This window comes from Anser anser (genome assembly GCF_964211835.1).
Source record: "Anser anser genome assembly, chromosome: 12".
Lineage (NCBI taxonomy): Eukaryota > Metazoa > Chordata > Aves > Anseriformes > Anatidae > Anser > Anser anser.
This window is the reverse complement of record NC_139733.1, coordinates 20,927,340-20,949,657: the sequence shown is the minus strand read 5'-3', so window position 1 is coordinate 20,949,657 and position 22,318 is coordinate 20,927,340. Positions and strand designations below refer to the sequence as shown.

The window sequence follows — 22,318 nt, the reverse complement described above, 5'->3', positions numbered from 1 at the left end:
AAAATCAGAGCCGAAACTGCTGCGTAAATCCACTGCTCTTGCTGTACACAGAGCAAGGAACAAATAAAGCTGCACACGTTTCTGCATCTTCGCAGGGCTGTGGGTGTCAAAGTCAGCACAAATATTTCGTTTCGTCCAGCCCCATAAGCCATGTCCTCGCCATTTTGCGTGGCAAGCGTTTCTTCTAACAACAGTCTTGGAAACCACGTGTCCTCACCTCTGCCTTCCTCCTGCTGGAAAGCGCGGGTACCACAGAGTAAAGGGGTCCTACGCCCGGCCTGCTTTTTGCTGGTGGATTTTTTCAGGGACTTCACTACAAGTGGGTATACCCATGAGCAAATGTGTTTTCTTAAGCAGCTATGTGGAGACGCTGAAAAGGCGGTGAGCAACGCGAGTGGTTTATATTTTGGGAATGCCGTGGGTACCCCGACCCATCACGCTAACATCACACATCAAACCCGTGCTGTGAGCACCAGTTTCTTGAAGAGCTCCCCATAACCTTATAGGATGGCCCTAAATAGGCCTCCTTACATATCCCTAAGTACTCCTCCTTATAGGGGAGCCCTAAAGCAGAAATCTCCTTTTCGAGCCCCAGCCCAGGCTCCCAACCACATTCTTCGAGGCAGGGCAGTGATGTGGGTCCACATCCAAAAGCGTACGTTTGTAACAAAACGGACTGAGCAATGCCCCAGGCTGATGTGAACAGCTCCTTTTGGGAGCGTTTAAGGTGCAGCACCTCAACCACAGCGTGCAGAAATAGCCAACGTGCTTCTCTTGTCCGAAAATAGCTGTGGTCTACCCCATTGCAGTAAAGCTCATTCCCTTGCCCAAGGAAAGCATCACGATATAGCGAAAATAAAGAAAACCACAAAACCAGTCAATAATTTTCTCATCAGAACCTCAATATACCTGTATAGAGTGGTTAAAAATGAGTCTCAGTGCGTACAGTAGGAAAGTGATAAAGATAAGAAATATTTAGCGACATTCTTAGTACCTTCTTCAGCTGCCTGGATAACTCAGATACCTCCCCACACCCCACCTCTACAAAAAAAAAAAAAAAAAAGAGAGAGAGAGACATGAAGCTTTAAGACTAATTGAACCAATAATCAAAGGCTGTCTCTAATTCCTGGACTAGGAGGTCAATTACTGAAATAAATTTGACAGCGGATAGATGGTAACAGTGTGCAATTACCATTTAAAGACTTGATAATTATGGCAAGAATTAGTCTGTATTTTCAACTGCAGAAAAATCCATCAGTTTTTAGTGGTTATTATCATGATTATAAGAAATGGCTCAGCTATGTCTTGTCAAACTGACAGAAACCTGAAAATACAATGGGCACTGATAACAGGCTGATGAAATGAGCTGGTTGAGTTGAAAGTTTCTTTTCCTAAAGTGGAAACTTAAATTGCAGATGTGAGAAAATTTTAATGTTCAGACCATTTGGCAGGGAGGGATGTAGACAAATTTACACTCATAAATAATAGGATTGAGAAATGCATATTTTTATGAGCTTTGCCAAAATTAGTCGGAACATGTGCTGCTCATTCAGAGAAACTCTCAATTTTGAAAGCCAGAGCCACAGTCACAATCCTGCCTGTTTGAAGAATTCATGTGCTGCTCTTCCATTCCCCTCTGCTTTTTGAGCCTTTAGGCTGTGCTCTCAGGGCTCCCCGAGCTTGGTGATTAGGTGTGGGTTTTGGTCACTTTTTTTTTGTTTTTTTCTAAATCTGAAATCTAATATTCTCAGTAAAGCACAAAGAGCTTGACATCATTGTTTCCTTGGGGTTGACTTTTTTTTTTTTTTTTTTTTTTTACTTTCCTGTTGAAACAAACCCAAAAGAGAAGAGTTAAGCTCTCCCTGTTACTCACAGATCCGAAGTCCTGGGATTCCTGGAGCTGGGAAGTTCAGAAAAGTCAGAGGCAAACATACCCACTTACACAAGCATTCCTTAGTTCTCCTCCCTCCCTTTTCTTTACTTAAAAAAAAAAAGAAAGTCCGCCAAAGTTCAGAGATGTTGACCCATGGCACTGACTTTGAGCATGTCAGAAACATCGCCTAGGTCTTACTGAGTAAGATTTCAAACCCACAGAGCTCATGAATTTCGGGTGAACAGGGCCGATGAGTGGGGCTGGTGGTATTTCAGCACAGGGACAAATGAACGCCGCTGCATTTCAAGCTCGTTAACAGATGGTAAAAGTACAAAAGTAATGACATTTTATCGTACTATTGAGGACAGAATATAAGATTTTAACATTAGAAATTATGCTCTGCACTCAGAATAATACCAATGATGGCAAATTAGTATTAAAAGCAAAACACCAAAGCCAAGCATTATCCCCACAGGGGTGCCACAGGGGCAGCAGGGCTGGGACCTGCAGCCCAGGCTCCTGGCGGTGGCAGCCGCCACTTTGTTCTCCCTCCAGTGAAGCACATGATTGTAAGACTTTTTCTCTCCATTATGTTATTGGGAAAAGTATAAATCTCATTATTCCACAATATGAATAATAATGGAAGCGTGGAACGTCCTTGATACCTTCCTGAAAGGTGAATGCTTGTTAGCATGGTCCTGCTTGTTCCTGCGTCTACATTGAAGATATTCAGGAGCTTTTGCAGGTGAAGAAAGCATTAGAAAAGTCCTGAAACCTTCCTGCTAAAGTGAAATATCTAAACACAAGAGAAAGAGAGAAAGAAAGAAGGAAAAAGAGAAAGAGAGAGAGTGAGAGAGAGACAAAGGCAAGAGCATTTCTCTCCCTAATAAATGTTCTCAAGATAGTACAGAAAACACCCCAGGGTTAGAAGGCAGTGAGCTATTCATGTCTCACACTTGAGCACAGACTAGATCTTTCAGATTTCTGCTAAGCAGCTTTTTTTTTTTTTTTTTTTTAATGGATTTGGTAGCAACATCAGCTGTTACAGATTTGTCTGATGACTTTTAATGAGTTCTCAATAGCAGTGGTTTTACTGTTTTGGGTCTAGGACAGGTGTGACACTGCCTGGTTAACTTTTCTCCATGGACAGGCAGCATGGAAATAAAGAAATCATACAGTGCTGAATATTGTGAGAAAACCAACCAACCAAAAACACACACAAAGGCAGGATAACCATTTTAAGACTTAGCAGCAAGAGGACTACAGATATTTTATTTTTCTAATTTCCTTGGGAAGAAAAAAAAAAATCTTAAATTTCTATAAAATAAATACACTCAGATTTCAGACTTTTAGCATAATTGGGGATTTCCACATGGGAAGAGAAGAGAGGGAATTACTAGGTTATCAACTCACCATTTGATAACGACCTTTAATCAGAGGAGCAGAGACCAGCCCTACTAACCTCTCTAGCTGGGTTCTACCACGTGTAGCTGGATAAGGAGCTTTCACCTCTGGTCAGGTCTGGTTGTGCTGTGGTCTTCCATTTCATTGCTAAGTGTATATTAATACTGAATAATTTTATTCTTGCAGGTATTTCACCTTCTACTTGGGTTAACGCTGTGTCTGCTTAGGAGGTTATGTGATGCTACTGACACAACCAGAGTATACAATGCATAATATACGTGCTACCGTTATAGAGAATGATACTTTGGTCCAGGAAGTTTTCATGCCATGCACCTGAGCCAGCAGTTCAGGTTCTGCCCTGCTTTGGTGTGGGTCAGGCCAGTCTGTCTGTCCGTTTGTCTGCAGCCACACAAACCCAGCACAAACCGCAGAGGCTATGGATGGAGACTGGCAAAGAAATATTATATAAAAAAAAAAAAAACAAACTTCACCAAAATCACCACCACCAACACACACACAAAAACAAACCAAACCTGCTGATTGCAGCTAAGGCTTTTGAAGATTACATCAAGTCAAACTTTTATTAGCAAAGTTGAATTTCATGTAAAATGAAAATATCTTTTAAAACCATACGTGCACGTATGCATGATACAAACAGCCACTACAGTACAACACGTTTCTCTAAACTTTAATAAATGCACACTAATATTTAGCTCGAAAAGGAACATTAACGGTGACACCACATTTGCTTTGATCTTTTCTCATGAAATTACAAAGTATCTTGTTTAAAGTAAAAATAATAAAAAATGAATCAGACAGTATGCTTTGGCTCAAACCCACGCATTGTTTCCTGCATGACAGCTGAACAAACCAGTGCAGATCACAAAACTCACTTGCTTCATCGTGTAGTTGAAACTTTTATGTGAAAGATACAGAACTGTGATGTAAACATGTACTGGTACTCCAACATTGTTGTACGCCTTACTCTGAAACACTACACATTTAAAGAGATGCAGCTGAGGGCTTGATCTGTTGTCAAAGAAAGGAAATATTCTTGCCGTGAAGAACTGTATTTATTTATTTGTTTATTTTGCTGTCTGTTCTTTCAGGTACTTGAACTAATCTAGACTTACCACTCACCTGCAAAATAATAGCTATAAAAAGTTATGGTGAGATTTCCATTCAGAAGTGTCAAAGGATCAGTGAATGTCACTCTAATTTTAGTTTACAAAACTACATGTGGAATTACCATAAAAACAAACAAACAAACAAACAAAAACCACCCAAACAACCTTTGTATAGAAAGATTGTGCTAATACTTGTTTTCATTTTGAAAAGAATAATGGCCTAGAAAGTTTTATTAAAACCTCTTATGCATTGGATCTGACCCATTAAGTCAATGGAAGCAGTTAGCAGAGAAAAGAGCTACTCATTAAAATTTGTATAATAAGAGCACAACAAAACAGAAAACATTAAATGATATGCTATTTAAATCCATTTTAACTTGCATAACAGAAGTTTTTATATTGCTAAACATACGAACATTTTAATCCAGAGGGGAAAGCCATTTTCTGATTTGATTTTTAATCCTGCTCTTGCTACGGATCCAGCCCCAGAGGAGCTTTGATGCTCAGCCCCGCATGCAACTCTCTGCTGAAGAGTGGCACAGAAATAGGGATTTCTTGTGATAGGTTTCCAGATTTTCCCATTTTAGTATATATATGTATTGAATAAAAACTTAGGTCTGAAATTACAATCTGTACAAAATCAATGATGTACTGCTCTGTGAATGCAAACTGTTGCTCACTAGCAATGAGCTTGCACAGAGGGTTGTTTTTTTTTTCCCCATTAGTTAGGAGGAACTGATTTTATTTGCTTAATCTTATGCACAGTGAAATCCTTACAGCTTTTTGAGAAACATCCGTACCTCTACTGCTCCAAAGAACTCTGCTTAAGTCTACAAGCGAGGACCTCTGGGGACAGGGAAATGCCTCCTCCTTGCAGGATGACACTGCATCCAGGGTTGGTGGAGACATCCAACGTGAAAGCGTCATTTCCCACACTCGTACCGGAAGCAAATTGTAGTGGCACAGCAGAGCCAAATGTAACCAAGTGAACACCCATGGAACCAGGGGATTAATAATTACCTATCCGACGCAGTCTACAGGCTCACACACTGGCCATGGCTGACTTCATCATCCCATTTTAATACTCCTGGGCAGAGCAAAACTATGTTATTCGACTAATAGGCCGTTTTGGAACAGCTGTACAGCTGGTGACACTTTTTATTCAACCTGCATGGCCACATTTCCTCTCACCTGTAACAATGTGCCCTGGACAAAAATTGAACCCATCTCCTGGCAGTCACAGAAATCTGCTCAGGAAAGTGTAAGCTTGCTCTGGTAGTTTACTTCTGAAAACAAATCTCTGAAAATCCATTTGTACCCTACGCTTTCCAAAATACGCTGTGTGAGTGGTGCCCTTACAATGTAAAATAAAATGACAATAGAGAAAAAAAAAAAGTAAATGGAAAAGAAATGATTGGAAAAGAGAAAAACGTTCCTGTGAGTTAGACTCCCTGGGAGTTTCAGACATTTGGTTAATATTCATTGTGTATATTCCTCAAAAGTCAGCGCACACTGCACAAATTCCATTGCACATCTTTTTGTCACTGTATGATTTTTAGGCCCTGAGGCATAATGAAACACTAACATTAAGATTTAAGGATCTGAATTAAAATTTTAATAGAAAAAGCACTCATACCAGCACAGATGAGTAGCACATCACAGGAATGTCATAAACATCTCTTAGCAGCAACAGAGCAAGTGATAGCACAGGGGATTTATTCATTCTTCGATAATTTGACACTCGCTAATATGATTTGAAATTTGGGTCTGTTTAACATAGGTGTTTTCTGGGACAATGAGTCTGGTTGATCTGCATCGACCCAAGTACAAGAAAACACGACCATGACTGCTGATGGATTGCATCCAGCCTGGCGCTGAGGAGGGTCCTGGGTGAGGACCCCACGGGTGGGGAAGCTCTGCCTGTGTAAGCCCTTCCTGAGCTCTGCACAGGGAAATTTGTGAAGCCATGGCGGGGAGCCTGCCCTAATTTTGTTCCTTGACTGTCCCTTGAACATCTTTGACTAATGACACTCTCTCAGTGTTCCTCCAGGAAAAACGCCCAGGGGTTTTGTAAGCTTATGCAGGCTTGGGAGATGCTAAGGAAGGTGAGGAGCAATGTGAGATGGACCTGAATCCTTGGTATGGGCAGACCGGTTGCTTCAGGATCTATTTCTCCAAGGACTGGAGAAAGCTGCAGGTGGTCCCCTTTTCACCACTGGAGATGGCCAGTGGCTGGGAGAGAGAAGACTTGGGGGCTCACTTTAATATTTACAAAGTATCAGCAGAAATATCTCAATTCAAAACACAAAAAATTTAAATGAAAATGACTGAGAAAACAAAACAATGGCTGCCCGCAATCAGTGTTGCAGTAGGTTGAGCTAGTGCAGATGATTCCCAGAGGAAATACCTTAAAACCAGAAGAAGATTGTAACAGAGGGTGTCACTAGCCTCATCACCTCTTAGTCTTCATCCGGGATGGGCTACAGCAAGACCAGATGAAGATAAAGATCCTGGTGGGAAATGTCTCTATTGACAAGATGCTAGTTTTCACATTTCTCCAGTTATGCCCTCCCTTCTTTACAAATGAAGATTTTTATTTATTTATTTATTTATTTTTGAAATGAGAATGACTTTTGGACTTCCTCAGCATTTGGACTGAGTGAAACACAGAAAAAAACTTATAAATAATAAAAAATGAATGACTCAGTCAACTCCTTCACACCATCACAGGGGTCATGGACATGGAGCAGAACTGTTTTGGATTCAGGGTAGATTCCTGCTCATCCTGCCATGCTCATACAGTTGGGGTTTAGGGTGTTTTTTGTTTGTTTGTTTGTTTTTGTTTTGAGGTGGCTGTTTGGGGTTTCCTTTTTCAAAATCGAGGCTGCAGGAAAAGTCCTTATGAAAAAAATTAAAAATTAAAAAAAAAAAAAGAGTAACAGATATTCAAAAGCACTGAGCACCCAAGACCCCTCACTATGTTGTTCAGAAATCACTGAGCACATCTGACAGTCCAGCTGCCCAGTGAGGATCCCACTTGCGTGGTTAGCTGCCTGTGGTCCACGGCCTTTCCTCTTCCAGCCAAGTACATCTCTGTGTGCCACTAACAGAGCTTTAGTTGTCGGCATTACCTGTAAACCCGTAACCATATGAGTAATCCTTGCTTCCTCTCTTTCTTCCACTGAAGTAATGGAGACCATGAAGGAACCATCAGGGATATTTCCCTAATTAATACCATGACACAAAATGGCTTTTAGGATCTCCTAGAGTAAGTTTTTAAAAAACATTTAACTTGAAGTGATGGTCACTTGTAAGTTCAAAAAGAAATGAAACAATATTAACACTCAACTCAAATAAGCATATTTCAAAATACAAATCTTTTTGAAGAAAATCAGGAGATTCCAATACAAAAAGACCAAAAAAATGTGCTGTACAGCTTTGCTGAGTTAGTGGTGGAAAGGACTGGTAAAGAACAGAACCAGATTTAAACCAGTGTTCAGTAAACAAAATATAAAAGAAACTATACCATAATATTTTCTCTTTGCTTTTGCCTTTGTTTATTTAACAATGAACTGGTGAAAATAAACAATCTCTCAGAAAGTCAGGTAGATCTATTTTATGGGACCCTAGAAGGAAGTAAGATTTATATGACCGGTATACACACAACTCTGTCAAAAACTAGTTTTGCTGGCTGAAACTCATACTGAGAAGCAATTCTATTCCTACACAGCTATACAGACCCATGCTAGCAACATGTCTCATTTCAAAATAAAACAAGGCTAATTTTCACTTGTGTCAATATTAATATCATCTGTACAACGTCTCCATGAAATGTATGCTAGCACACAAATATACAGATATGAGACGGACAAAAAGCGCTTTGCTTAGAAATGCAGCTTGCAGAGACTAAGGAAAAGAAAATAAAATTCTGTCCAATAATGGTGGATGGGAACCCTGTTTTGCCTTGCCACAGGAAAGTTACTGCAGCTTAACTTATTTAAGGAAATAGTGCCAGCTACTGGACAGAAGATTTAACCACAAGGCCAGAGCTTCGTCTTTTCAGAGCGTATTTTCTGTGGATAAAGTTGCATTTCAAAGTACTGATAATTGCAGTCAGCTGTAACCACTAAAATACTTTTAGAATATCAAAAGCAAAGGAGTTTATGTATTTATGAAAAAAATTATATAATATATAGAATATATTTCTTAAGTAACTTAAAATATCATTTTTCTCATTAGGATGCACTGTGTCACTTTGCAGAGTAACCTGCCTTTTTGTCCACTTTCCTTGCTCTGTTCTGACCTCAGTAATGCTGAGGTCATGATACATGAGGGAATAGTATGTATAAATATATGTACAAAGTGACAACAGCCAAACAAGAAAAAAAATATGCTATACAGAGAAACATATTCCAAACCTAAGAAACATGGCAAAGCAGTTAACTATACATATGTAACACTGAGAAATTCCATTTTGGTAAGACTGAGTGACACATTTTGTATAATAAAGAATGTTTTGTTGTGTTTCAATTAGAATAAAACACCTGAAAATTAGGATGGAAAAGTCTCAGAAATCATCTCTTAGTGGCAGTGACTTTTTTTTCTATTACCTGGATGTCAGGTTCCTGACTGTCTCAATTGGCAACCTGCTTCCAATCACTTGTGGTAACTGTGGAGTACTAATCAAGATAAATAGCACAATTAAACATGAATCTTCTCACTAGTATTTTACGCGTACAGAGGAAAAGTTGCCGTAGAGCAGCTCCCAGTGCTTTCGACTAATCCTTTTTCCTTAGATCCAGAATAAGCTCCAATAAATGAACCATCTTCATTGAACATCCCGTGCTCCCCTTCTCCATAATCTACCAGACTATCAGCACTTTCGGTGGCTTTAATGTCCCCGTTAATTGACCGGAGGCTGCCTTTCAGCGGCTTTTCATCGCTGTCACTACAAAACAAAGAAATGCCTTTCCAAAAATCTAGCTTTTGATTGCATGCACGGAAACTGCTCTTCTACTGTGAAAACAGGAGGGAAGAGCAAAGGAACATTTCTCTGTGGGTTGTACATTGAGAACAACACGAACATGAGTTCTGCTTGGTCCAGTGGATATCAGCCAGTTCATCTACACCGGCCTATTGTATGCCTGAATTTCCCATGGGTATGATGTTCTGACTAACAGAATTAATAAATAACATAATAATCTGCTCATATAACGTATTTGTTTAATGGCAATTTTTTGGAAATGGACAAACCATCAAAACTGAGGAAAAAACAGGAACTTACATTATCTGTTCATCCTAATAGCAATGCAGAACAACCAAAGCAGCCTAACCTCTCCTGACTGAACATGACATTTGGTTGACCTTTACTTATCTCTAAAGAATTAAGAAAACGCTTTCAGCCAAAGGCCACTATTAACTTCCTGTTAAAAGGAAGTTAAAATTTTGCAGTGCCTTGGCTCACTCAATAAAAAGTGACAGCGAAACCCTTCTTAACTGTAGAGAGAGGTCTTACAGCCATACATGGCCATATGCATCTCCCATGTCACTGCTCGTAATGTTTACCATCTCCTGCAAGGTGCCTTCAGCAGCTTTGGCTGTAACTGATTTCTCTGTAAATTGAAGCTGGTCCCAAGCAGCCCGCCATGGCTCGTATGGCTCCAGCATCCTGCACATCCTGCAGGCTGCTCGCACACATGGCTAGAGTCTGTCCCTGCCTCTGCAGCCAAACAGGGGCTGAGGGTAAAGGAAACATTCCAGATGTGTCTGCATATTCTAAACATGCTTTCACCTCTCAAAAATAATCACACACAAAGGGGAGGGCGGAAGGTAGATTAAAAGAGTATTAAAAACAACAATTAGGGCTCTGAACTAGGTACATAATTACTCAGGAATGGTCCTTGCTAACACCAAATCAGTGTGAAAGCTTTGGTGATGTTATATAAGGAAAGACAGAGAAATGCACCTGAACTTTACCTCTTCAGCATATAATCAACTACATGTATAATCTATACAGTAAAAATATTTGCTACTTTTCTGCACATGGCATTTCTATTTACAAAAAAGACAAGTTTGGACTTTGAGGGGAAAGGAGAGGGGGTTAAAGTTATTAACCTCAGGACTTTCTTACCTTTCTAAATATTTGTCCCATTAGAAAGCATTAAAAATTAAATAAAGATGAAATTATGCAGAAAAAAAACCTATTCCAGTACAAATAATGTAGTATATATAAGTGGGATTTCATCAGAAATTTCATGTCTTTAAGGCCAGCATAGCTCTTGTAACAATGCTTTTTTCTTCATAACACACTTACATAATATCATAAGTTTTAGATATTTTAAAGCAGCCAAAGTGATTATTTCAGTTCTCCTACAGAAACTTCGGTAGTGAGGTGTTCTATTTTGTTTGCTTATTTGTTTGTTTTTGTCATCTCTTACAGTATTTCAAACTTTTCTTTGTTTTATTCCACAAAATGAACATTCCCCATATTACATGATGAGGGCCTGACTGGCTTTCAGAAGCCCACTGAAGACATAGAAGTCTTTCTATTGACTTCAGTTGACGTCAGAGCAGCACCCAGATTATCAAATATATTTACATTATTCATACAACGCTAAATAATAAAAAGTGAAAAATGACCACTGATACATCAACATTTACTTATATCTCAACCTGGGTGGATTTAAGTATAGTGGATATACCTGTATATCCTTACTATTATCCACTCCTGTCAGGTTTGCTTTGAAAATGAAAAATAGAGTTACTTGCATGCTAGAAAAGTGTCCTAAATAACGATGACATCTGAAAACAAACAAAAGCCCAACAAACAGAAACGCTTGTTAAAGCAAGTCCTATTTACCTATATTCCCCAAAGATTTCATCTTTTATTGATTGAGCTTCGGGATCTGGATTCAAATCTTCTTTTTCTTTCACTGTAGAAATAAAATAAAGCACAGATCTGTATGCCGTGTTCCGTTGTGGACTTTTTGTTTTGCAGGCACAATGGGAAAACCACCTGTCATTACCTACAGCCTAAACCTGAGGGCACCAGCTTGCCCTACGTGTCTGACAGTACCAAACAAGCATGCTTCCACCAAGAGCTTGGTGCCACTACTGAATTGTTAAGAAAGCTGGCAAGTGCTTACACATAAATCCTTACTCGTCACTTTGAAAACTGAAGAATTACGGTTAGCAAAACATCCTGTTGTTCAGCAGTTTGGCTGCACACGGAAGTTATGGCAGTTGTTAAGCAGCATTTATCAGGCTGAAGTGCACACATGTTCCAGCCAAGGGAGGCTCGGAGGTGCAGCTGGTGAAAAGCCTCTATGGGTGGATTAAGCACTGAAAGATTCAACAAGCAATATCCGGGGCCTGAGCTAGATCTCTGACCAGCACACAGCACTGTCTCATCCAGAGAGCATGGTTTTACTTATATTCATTACAATCCATTCAGTGGATATTTATCAAAAGCTACAAAACCTAATTGGATGTTTTTGCTCATGGCTTTGCAGCCTCCAGAGATAAAAGTCTGAAGAATGTTTGTTGTTAACATGCGAACATAGCAGAAGGACAATAAATTCATTTACCTGAATATTTTCCTCCTTTATTTCTTCTGACAAAGCAAACAGTTAGCAGCATTAGGGTGAGCAAGGCAACGGCACACATCAGTCCAATAAACCACCCCTGGGTGGAAATCCCGTCGTAAATGCCAGCATAGGCTTCATGAAACAGAAGAGGAGTTCAAAAAACAAAAACAAAAACAAAGACATCAATCAGAGGAAAATGGCAACGCCTGCCATTAAATGAATACATAACATTTTCTTCACTGAATCATAATTGAATCAGACTATCACTACTTATTGTGTTCAACTTAAAGAAATACAAGACAGAAATATGTCCAGAGCGTTACATTTTTAGACTTAAGGTGAATGTGCTGTCTACAGGGCACAATATAGACATTTTGGGAAGGTAATTCTGAGAGAGTATTTGACTCAAAGGATTAATGCCAAATAGGAAAGCTGAACAGAGAATTGTTAAGCCTCTCATGCAAAAGCAGTTTTGTGAAAAAAACAGAGTTAACAGTGCACCTGATGCATGCAAAGCACTGGACTGGCACATTTAAAATGGGTTATATCACAGCAATACCCTTTGAAAATCACATAGGAGGTAAAGCTATGTTTTGTAAGGGTTTGTAATTGTTCCAGGCTCTTGTGCTTCAGTTAAAGCACAGACTTATTTACACTCCTATGGGACTCAATTGCAAGAGTCAACTTAAAAACCACAGGACATAATGATGCATTAATGTCTTTGGTACACTTTCACTGCACAATGTCACATGAAACGTCAACATTTATTGACACTCAAAAGAAATCTTTGTCACCTTGAAGGGTTTCATTTCTCACCTCTCCCCCTTGTCTCAATTACATCTTCAAAAATGCTATTGTTATCAACCCAATTCTTAGTCACTAGACGAACTGTATATTCAGTTCCAGGGTCAAGTGCCTCTATGGGGTGAAACTTTTGGGTGGGGTTTACTGCTTCTGAAATCTTGCCGATCCCTTTACCTATGGAACGTACATATTCAAGTCATATTGATTAATTGAATTCATTGAACAAAAGGCCCGTGAAATACATAGTTACAAATAATGCAAGTAACACAGATATGACACGTGAGGACTTTTAACGTTTGTCATCAAATAATCTAATTTTCAAAAACAGAGAGTAAACTAAAAAACACTCCCCCTATTTGATTTTTCATATTCCATCAGATAAAACAAACAGCAGACTGAAATAATCCTGATGTTTATGAAGGGTTTTGTACATTTCCCAGGATAAAAGTTAATATTGATGGGGGATTATGGATCTGCTTTAACTAATGCGTGCTTAAAAAATTACAACTTGAAAAATGGGCTTGCTTCGTATAGATAATCTGGGGTTTGATGCTTCTCCCATTGAATGGAACTCAGCAGGGAAGCACAGACAGCTTGTTATCTGGAAATGGATTCTTATATGTCTCATGAAAAAAATTAACATTGGGATTTGTAACTCATTTCTCCCCTGACAGTGATTTTCCATGTCCTTTTAAAGTCCACAGTGCCCACAATGCACTGCTTTAGTTACAGCGGAAGCTTTCTTTCAAATCGACATTTAGGTATTTAAATGTTCTTGATGAGTTTAATATTTGATTAAGAGGTAGAAGGGAATTTCCAATAGGTCTCATTTCAGAGCCTCTTTACTTGCAAAAGGCCTGCTGTAACTTTAGTCTGCATTAAGATTGCAGAGTATTAAATATAATTTTTAAAATTATCATTTGTGGGTAACAGAAAGAGGACTTCTCTGAACATGAGCGCTCACTTTGTGAACACCACAAACAGTTAATTCAGCCAGGCACATTCAGACTTGTGTGTTCACATGGGGAATCTCTGTAGTTAACCAATGGGTGCAATACACACGTGTGCTTGACCTCAATGTCAGAAAAAAAAAAATTTGGAATCTACCACTGATAAGGATAGCTCTTTAATTGCATTCAGTTGCCTAATTTGCGTGATTTATCTGGCCATCCTTTTGAAGTCTTTTAAATTAAGGACTGAGCCCACGGTATAATTTGGAAACTACTTGACCAATTAGCACTGAAAGTAAAACGATGCTCATTAATACTTAAACTAGTAAACAAGCAAAGCAAGAAGCTTTGAGAGATTAGGGCTTAGTTGACAGCTGAAGGAAAAAAAAAAAGATTAAGACCAATGTAAGCACAATCAAAGAAGCAGTTCAAGAAAAGTTTTCCAAGACAAGTGTACATGTATTGCAATAAGCAGTTAAATTAGTAGACCATTGGGACCCACAGGGAACACATACAGCTGAAAAACTGCTGATAGTGAAGCACAGCAAATTAGCATAAATTAATCCATCAGCTGGTAGTTTTTGCTACGTGAAGTATATGAAACTCAGACATAATTTTTAATCAAACTACAAATTAAGCAACAGGATACCACAGGTACATTTTAATTGCATGTTCTAAAATCAAGACATCACAAAAATACATTTAATGGAAACAGTATCCATAAAGTAATAAGAATTAATGTGAAGTTAAAACCCATTGTGCATTGCACACCATGTAACACATATGCATGCCAAGCATAAATGATAATCACATATTCCAATCTGCAAACAGCATAGGTCTCCTTGGGGTCACTGAATTCCTAGGAAGCAAAATGTTCAACACAGAGCTCAATGGTATACCACAGCTGTGGTTCATGGGCATTTTGTTACACCACTCTCGCAGGTCCACATATCCCACCTATTTGTTCCCCCCCTCCCCCGGGAAATGGGGATGTCTTTAAGACTGTCCAGCGATAAGCGATTATGTGATTTTTTTCCACACGCTTTCTTTCTGGTCTGTGTTAGACAATCAATTTGGCACCTAAAGAGGAGAAAGGATTGCTAATTGGGACAAGTGTGGTAGTTGGAGTAGAAAAAAAAAACATTGTACCATCCTGAAAAATAAGGAAAAGCTCAACATACAGAAAGGTCAGTGAGCTGCAGAAATTAGCTTCAGAAAATTGAAAGCAGTTGGGTTAGGTTTTTAATCTACAATAGGGGAGAAGCATTAGTAATAAAGGCATATCACCAGCACTTCTCATCCTCCCCCACTATTTATCAACCATACCATGGGACTTGCATGAACATTAAACACTGAACTGCAATTTTACAATATTCCTACTGGGCTTTGAGATTTATGAGAGCAACAGAACACACTTTTTTTATAGAAGCTTATGGTATAAAGGGAAAAACAATATAAACTGCCCCCAAAGACTTACAAGTGTGCTAGTTCTCCAAAAGTTAGCACATCCGTTATAAAACATGCTTAACTAAAAAAGCTGGCTGTCTAACAGCTAAATACTAATTGTGGGCAACATCCTAATTTATAACCATACCTTTCTAAGTACATCTGCTGCAATAAACGGGAAGATGAACTTTCATTAGTTTTTCCCTACTGCCTGGCTATTAAAAGTGTATAAATATGCATCACAAGTATCCTTCATCTTCTGTGCTTTTTTAACGCAGGAAGTAATTCATGCTAAACGGGGAATATTTTGAACTGTAGATTAGGAAACCTGCTGTGTGTAAAATTTATTGAGAAGAATTTATAGGTGAGGCTACTGAGTTAGCAATCAACTGTTTGTAGGAGAGATCTGAGCTCAGACAAGAAGAAAGGTTATAGTTTGTTTCATCTCTTGCTGCGTCTCTTTTGCACTGGCTGCACTGAGGAAGGCTGGTAGCAGAGAAGAAAGGAAGGCACAATACATAGCCAAGGCATACAGTTAACTGCAAATATGCTTAAAGTACTCAAAGACTGATATATTTAGCATATTATATTTCATATGTTTATTTTTAGGCATATTAGACATCAAGCTCAAAGTGAGAGGGTTTTGAAGCAGTGACATATCACACCCTCCTCCTCCCTGTGCAGCAGGTGCCCCGGCTGCAGCAGAAGCAGCAGAACAGAGAGGCACAAATGATAGAAAAGGAAACTTGTCAGCAAAAGTTCAAGTTCTCTTCATTATGACAAAACAGGGTATGCTTTCACCCAGAATCTGGGGCTTTGGTGGTAACAATGCCAGTGGTTACATACAGCTATGGCAGTTATATTTTTCTCCTTCAGCTGTGCCCATGGCAAAAGAGAACTAAAACCATATGTTTTGTTACAGATAGTTGCTTTCCTCATCTTACGATGTGTGCTGAAGGTTAGTACTTCTGGTCAAGATTTTCAAAAAAGCCTGGGGGAGTTAAGTGCCAATTGCCATTGAAATATAATGAAACTGATGAACTTCCATTCCGTGACTTCTGTGCAAAATAAAGCCACAGTTGTGCAGCTTCCTCTGGATGAAATTTTCATTAAAGCTTGCAATTTTGGACACACAGTAATCATTGTCAACATGTAATACATATTTAGTAATCCTTCAGAAACACTGGTAGCTCTAGATAAAAAGAAGCTTTGTGTTAAAAAAAGGACCGTTATATTAAATGATTTTTTTTCATATATGTAAGAACATTATTTTGTGTTATACTTCTGAGAGCTAATGATCATTGGGAAATCAACATTTTCAAGGGGAAAATTAATTAGTTTGTAGGTCATTTAAGAAATACTGCCTGAAAATGAAAAATTAGAGATAAAACATTTTCTAAAGACAGCATACCTTCATCTCTGGAATGAAACCAAGATAAGTCCACAAAAATTAAACTATTATTTATTTTGCAGTACAATGCAAATACCCCTTTGCCCAGGTTCTTCATGATTGCCCACAGTATTTTATCAAAAATAGATAAAGACCTTTGGTTGTATTAGAACATTTCATATGTGAGTAATTTTTGAATAAGTTTAAGATACTTCATAGGAAAGTGGTATTTCAGTTAAGGGAGTTTGCATTAGCTGCCAATGCGTGTGGTGTTTGGTCATGCAACAAGGATGCTATAAATGAAAGCTTTTCTATGGCCTACTTCTATTTCTCACTAATTTCAGTGGGTCTGCATTCAACCCTACAGACAATATTAAACTGTGGTTTTCCTCTGTTAAATAATTACAGGGAGACAGCACCTACTGACCAAGGCAGAGCTGCGGTGCAGGGGGCTCTGCTGCTGCTGCCAGGCACGTGCAGGCTGCAGAGCAGCACTGCTCCACCAAGGAATGAAGGAAGAGAGATGTGAGCAGAAGTTTTTCTTTTCCTATCGTACCCACTCACTGACCTTTTGGTAAAGAGTTGCTAACCAAAGGGACGTGCAACTCCTGATCAACAAAAGAAAAAAAAATAAAGAGAGAATCTGAATAGTTCATTCACAGAAGAAGATGCTGCAACTGTAGTCAGAGAGTAGAATTTATCTGCACAGGGATTTATAGTTATTTAATTGGCAATTTTAAATTTTTTTTCACTAAATTCAGTCATTCTTGCCTGTCACTGTCAGGAAATGGTTTGCACAGAAATTACACGCTTGCAAAATTATCATTTAGAGCATAATAATTTACCCCAGTCAGACTTTTTTTTTAGTGTTGATGCATACACACTCACATATGTTCATATTAAAAAAAAAAAAAAAAAGACTTGTCTCTCAGATTCCAGACTATGCCAATAGGGTTAACTACAAAAAAATGAGAGCAACAGAAGTGTTGCAGATCAAGTATATCAATGATAAAATGCGAATGATTTCATTGCTCCTACTTTGACATCTCCACTTTCCTGGCAGAATGCATTGTGAAATTCTGCAATACCCCTGGCACAGCCTGCACAGGCCATATCGCAGCAGTGGAAGCTATTCAGAGACTTAAAATGAACAATGAGAACTTTATGTTTTCATTACCAAAAGCGGGATGTACTGGATATGGAATCACTGAATCAAAACCCAAAGCAGCTTGGAGTCCTCTGTCATCGAGTTTCATTTCAGAGGGCACCATATTTTATATCTGTCATTTATGTGGGTCATTTTAAGCGATAAACTTTGACTTTTGAAATCACTCCATTTTTTCAAAGAGAGAGATTGGTTTAATTTTGAGCAATCACCTTGCTTCCCATACCACAGTTTAAAAACCCAAGAAGGTCACTGAAAAGTGTTTTTTTTTTTTTTTCAGCCTATCGTGTTTAGTTGAAAAATGTCCAAACAATTTAGCCAGCAAATAATGACACAAAACTCTAATGGCATTTCAGTGACAGATGCAGTGTCCTAACTTAAGGTGGCTTGAGAACGAGCAAATTTGTGCAAGGAGCACACATTCATCACAGAACTGGACCCTTGCAGCTTTTGCTAACTGTACTACTCTATTCTACATGTGTTCCACATGAAGCAGTTGTTGCCTTTGCTGAAACAAAGCCTTAGGAAAGAAGAGAATGAGAGCAAAATGAATGGCACCATTATTATAATTTTCAACATGTCATAAAGGGATGTCAGAAATCTGACAAGGTTACTTAAAGAAATAATAGACTTTCAAGTTGCCAAAATAAATCATTCTGACTGCCCAATGAAGACCAGAAGAGGTACCTAAGAAAGTAAAATTGTATATTTTTAGCTTAAAAAAAAAAAAAAATCTTTTACTTTCCTTACTAAAGAATAATGTTAACCCATGCTCACTTTAATTCCTACCACAAATACCTGTATATTACAGCACGTCTGGAGTCTCCAGAACATTGGGGAAGGAGCTGACTTGTATAGCAAGGAGGTACCAAACAGTCTGCAAGGATGCAGTGCCTCACCTAAGGTGAATGGTATGGTACAGGCAGCCTACCAAGCACAGCCTCTGTAAGAGGGAGGGGATGACTAGAAAGCCTTGCAAAAAAGACAAAGGGGATTTATCATCAAAACAGCAGTTTTTAAGGTCAAAGTCTGTAAAATCTACAGAGAAATACAATGATGTAATTTGGGACTTGGACATTCCCTGGGATGATTTTCCACACAAGTCTCATAGAAACAAGTAGGGAAACCCTGGCCCAGATCTGTTCACTATGCTCCAGCCTGGGCAGGGCAATTTCCTCAAAATAATATCTGTGGGACTGCAGGTGGAAGGGGAAACCACTGCAGAGGGGAGGAAATGCCTGTGTGACAGGGAAGAGCCCTGCGGTGCCGCTGCTCCAGCAGCTGAGGTCAGCCAGGACATTGCTCCTTCAGTTTATGCATCTGTTTGGAGAGATGTGCATTTTGTAACTAGATATGGAGCAGAGAAACATGTAGGGTAGCCTAAATTCAGCCAAAAATTGAGAAAAACAAAAAACAAAAAACAAAAAACAAAAAACAGAACAAAACAGAATCTTTGTTCCACCAGTGTAGAAAGACTGGATCCTGATCTGGGACCTCATAAGTTAAAGTACTTCGTACTTGTTTCTTTTGTACAGTTCCAGTCAACGAGGAGATTTTGCAGCTTGGAAGTCTGATAGGACATTGTGCAACAAGGACCATTTTTCTATTTTATATCAACATTGTTCCAGACTGTTATCATTGATAAAAATGATGAAGCCAGGGCTCTTTTGCTTATCACGTCCTCCTTCCCCATGGTAATTGCACAGCAATGGTTTCTGATTAATAGCAAGGACTTGTTCCTTGGTACCGTAGAGTTTTCAGACTTGCTGAATACAGTACATTTTATTTCATTTCAGCTGTACGAGAAAGATGAGCTATGATACAGTGCCTGTAGAATTTCCTTTAAATCACCGATTGTCAATGTTTTAGGATGTGGTAAAAGTGGCACAAAAATGTTTACTTCCAGTCTCTGATAAAATAGTATTAAAAAAATGGATTAAATACCCTACAGTCATATTTACGTTCGTACGGATTTCCCATGTCACATAACTGTCCCTAGTACTCTTGGGAGTCCCCCATTTTCACACAAGGGCAGAATTTGTTTTTATAATATTGCTGAGGACAGATTTAGATCTTCAATTTTCTGTTCACAACTACATGCAATAGGCTGATCCTAGTATAGCTTGCAGAGCTGATCAGCAGGGACAGAAACACCGTACTTTATGGCAAATGGAGCAGATAAGCTCAGCTTTTCCGAAGAGCTGCGTGGCTACATTAATAACTTCACTGGTTGTTCTTATGGCAAGAAAAACAAAGTTATTTCCTCTAATTCCAAAGGAAATGTCAAGCCTGGAATATTCTCAATATTGTTTTCCGTTATTGTTAAAGCTTTATCACATGAAAGCATATTGCCCATTAACTTACTCCCTTGAGCCATCGTCAGTCCTTCTTCCGTGACCGGCTTTCCGCAGCCCTTGGCTGTGCAGGCCTTGACATAGAACTTGTACTTGGTGCTGGCGCTGAGGCCCGAGAGCCTCCAGCTGAGCGTGGACCGGTTCGCCACACTGATGTCACTCAGAGGCCCGACTTCACGTGTTTCATTTACTGAAAGAGAAAGGAATGTGAGGTCAGATCCGGCATCTAAAGCCTGCAAAGCCTCACAGTGCCAAGGGTGCTCCTGCTAAGGAGGCACGCTGTGGGACACCGCAGGGGTGAAGGCTGGGTGAGCACACTGCACCCTCCTGCTGAGCACCAAGATGGGATCACTCTGGCCCATGCCAACCTCCCAGCTGCTCGGTGAGCTATCACTGATCTTAAAAAGCTCCCTGATTCTAGATACGCACACAGTGAGTGGGAGGGAAGAATTACTGTCTCCTAGAACATTAATTACATATGAATTGCTTTTCGCTTTGCTTCCAAAACATCTGCAGACTTTCACCAGCAAGTTAACGGTGGCTGTTGTGCCTAGTTGCAGCTGGCAGCAGCAGCAGGAGGGGCTGTAGCTCCCAAACTGCGTGAATAGTTGGTCTGAAAGCAAGTCTTCTGTACATTCAGGACTTCAGATCTTACTCGATAACATGACTCAGGTGGCAATTACCTGCATTTCTGCCGAGCTACTGAGCAGGGAAGAGGTGCCTACTGACAAGATGTGAAAATCTTAATGAACACGGCCAAAGTGTTCTCACTACAAAGCGTTTTGTGTTGAAAAAATTTCAATTCAGTAAAAAGCACTGACAATTTATTGATTTTCTTAACTACCACATTAGGTATAATTTGTAAATATGAAACAACTGAATTAGCTAACAAAATGTAGAATAAGGTATGGCAGCAATGTGAGCTTACTTGTAACGCGAACAGAAAACTTTTTGCTCTGGAAAATGACCTTGCCCTGCCCTCTAGCAGGCAGTGTGCACATCGCAGCTCGAAACAAGCTGCTCTGATGCTGTGGCTGTTACACAGATAAAGGAAACTGCCTTTCTCATCAGCCTCTGTTTTATATAGTTCTGCACATACAACACCCACCCCCACCCTCTTATTTTATTTTATTTTTAAAGAAACTAATAATGTTTGAATTCTAAAATCAAAAATCAAAACAAAACAAGCACATACTTATCTGGTACTGCAAAATGTAGCCAGTAAGGTGGCCGTTGGCCTTCTTGGGAAGTCCCCACGACAGAGTGACAGAGTCCTTGTCAAAGTTCATGATTTTCAGAAAATGGGGTTGTTCGGGGACTGAAGACACAGGGATTAGTTTACAGAGAGCACTGCACAGGTCTGTCTCTACATGTACTTGTTAAACGAGAATATAGTTTAGCTCAATACCTGAAGTTCCCCAAACTACAGTTCCCCTTTCTAGTGAACAGTTTTATGAACACTGGCGATTTTACAACCACTTTAATTTACGAAATCAAGTTGCTTTGTTACATGGACGATTTCAATTTACTCCCTCCCATCCCACTTTTTCTTACCTCCTTCTGGAGTTTCAAACACCACAGGAGAGCTTTCCGGTCCATCACCCTTGGAGTTGTAAGCCAGAACAGTCAAGCGGAATTCACTGAAGGGCTCCAGACCAGGAATCATCCCATAGTTTCTGTCTCCTACAAACGTTAGGAAGTGCTTCTCTGGGTGGTGCCTTTTCCCATCCAGCATGCTTTTTGTTTTCCACCAACTGACCTGCATTGAGATTGGCATTTCTATAACTAATTACCTTTGATGGGGCTGAATGCTATATTGATTTCTCTCATCTTCCCAGAAATGAGAGATTGTGATCTATCATTGACAGAGGATTCATTTAATAGTTTGTTAAACTGCATGCAATTAAAGAGAAATTCATAACCTTATAGCCACTTAAATGTCCACGAACTCTGTCCCTTGGTATTCCAAACCAGAAGACTTTGACCAGTGTGCTGTTGACAATATCCACTGAGACGCCGGAAGGAGCAGCATCTGGAGCTGTAAAAACAGGAGCGATGCATATTAAAGATGCTTACGGGAGCTCAGTTTCACACCATTTGTATGCTACAGGGCTTGGCTTTCCAGCTCAAGCTGTGCCAGCTCATGCAGTCTTCCTGCAGGCAAGAAAAAAGTCATACCACCTGCATCCAGTGGGTAAAACAGGCCAATAAACATTATT

General features: G+C 39.4%; 1 protein-coding gene across 8 annotated transcripts in view; it reads right to left on the bottom strand.

The window, feature by feature from the left end:
- Positions 1-3,830: 3,830 nt before the first annotated feature.
- CHL1 (cell adhesion molecule L1 like) overlaps positions 3,831-22,318 on the bottom strand; it is a 127,938-nt gene continuing 109,450 nt past the window's right edge. For 6 of the 8 annotated variants that reach the window (XM_083795856.1, XM_083795852.1, XM_083795857.1 and 3 more), the window contains 8 exons: positions 22,022-22,137; positions 21,654-21,858; positions 21,295-21,417; positions 20,110-20,289; positions 12,807-12,968; positions 11,991-12,122; positions 11,264-11,336; positions 3,831-9,352 (listed from right to left, as the gene is read on the bottom strand). In XM_083795856.1, the coding sequence (XP_083651982.1) occupies positions 9,133-9,352; positions 11,264-11,336; positions 11,991-12,122; positions 12,807-12,968; positions 20,110-20,289; positions 21,295-21,417; positions 21,654-21,858; positions 22,022-22,137 (1,211 nt within the window). In that variant the 3' untranslated portion in view covers positions 3,831-9,132. Of the gene's footprint in view, positions 9,353-10,534; positions 11,337-11,990; positions 12,123-12,806; positions 12,969-20,109; positions 20,290-21,294; positions 21,418-21,653; positions 21,859-22,021; positions 22,138-22,318 lie in introns of all 8 variants that reach the window. The other 2 variants (XR_014571602.1, XM_083795858.1) reach the window with 2 other exon arrangements.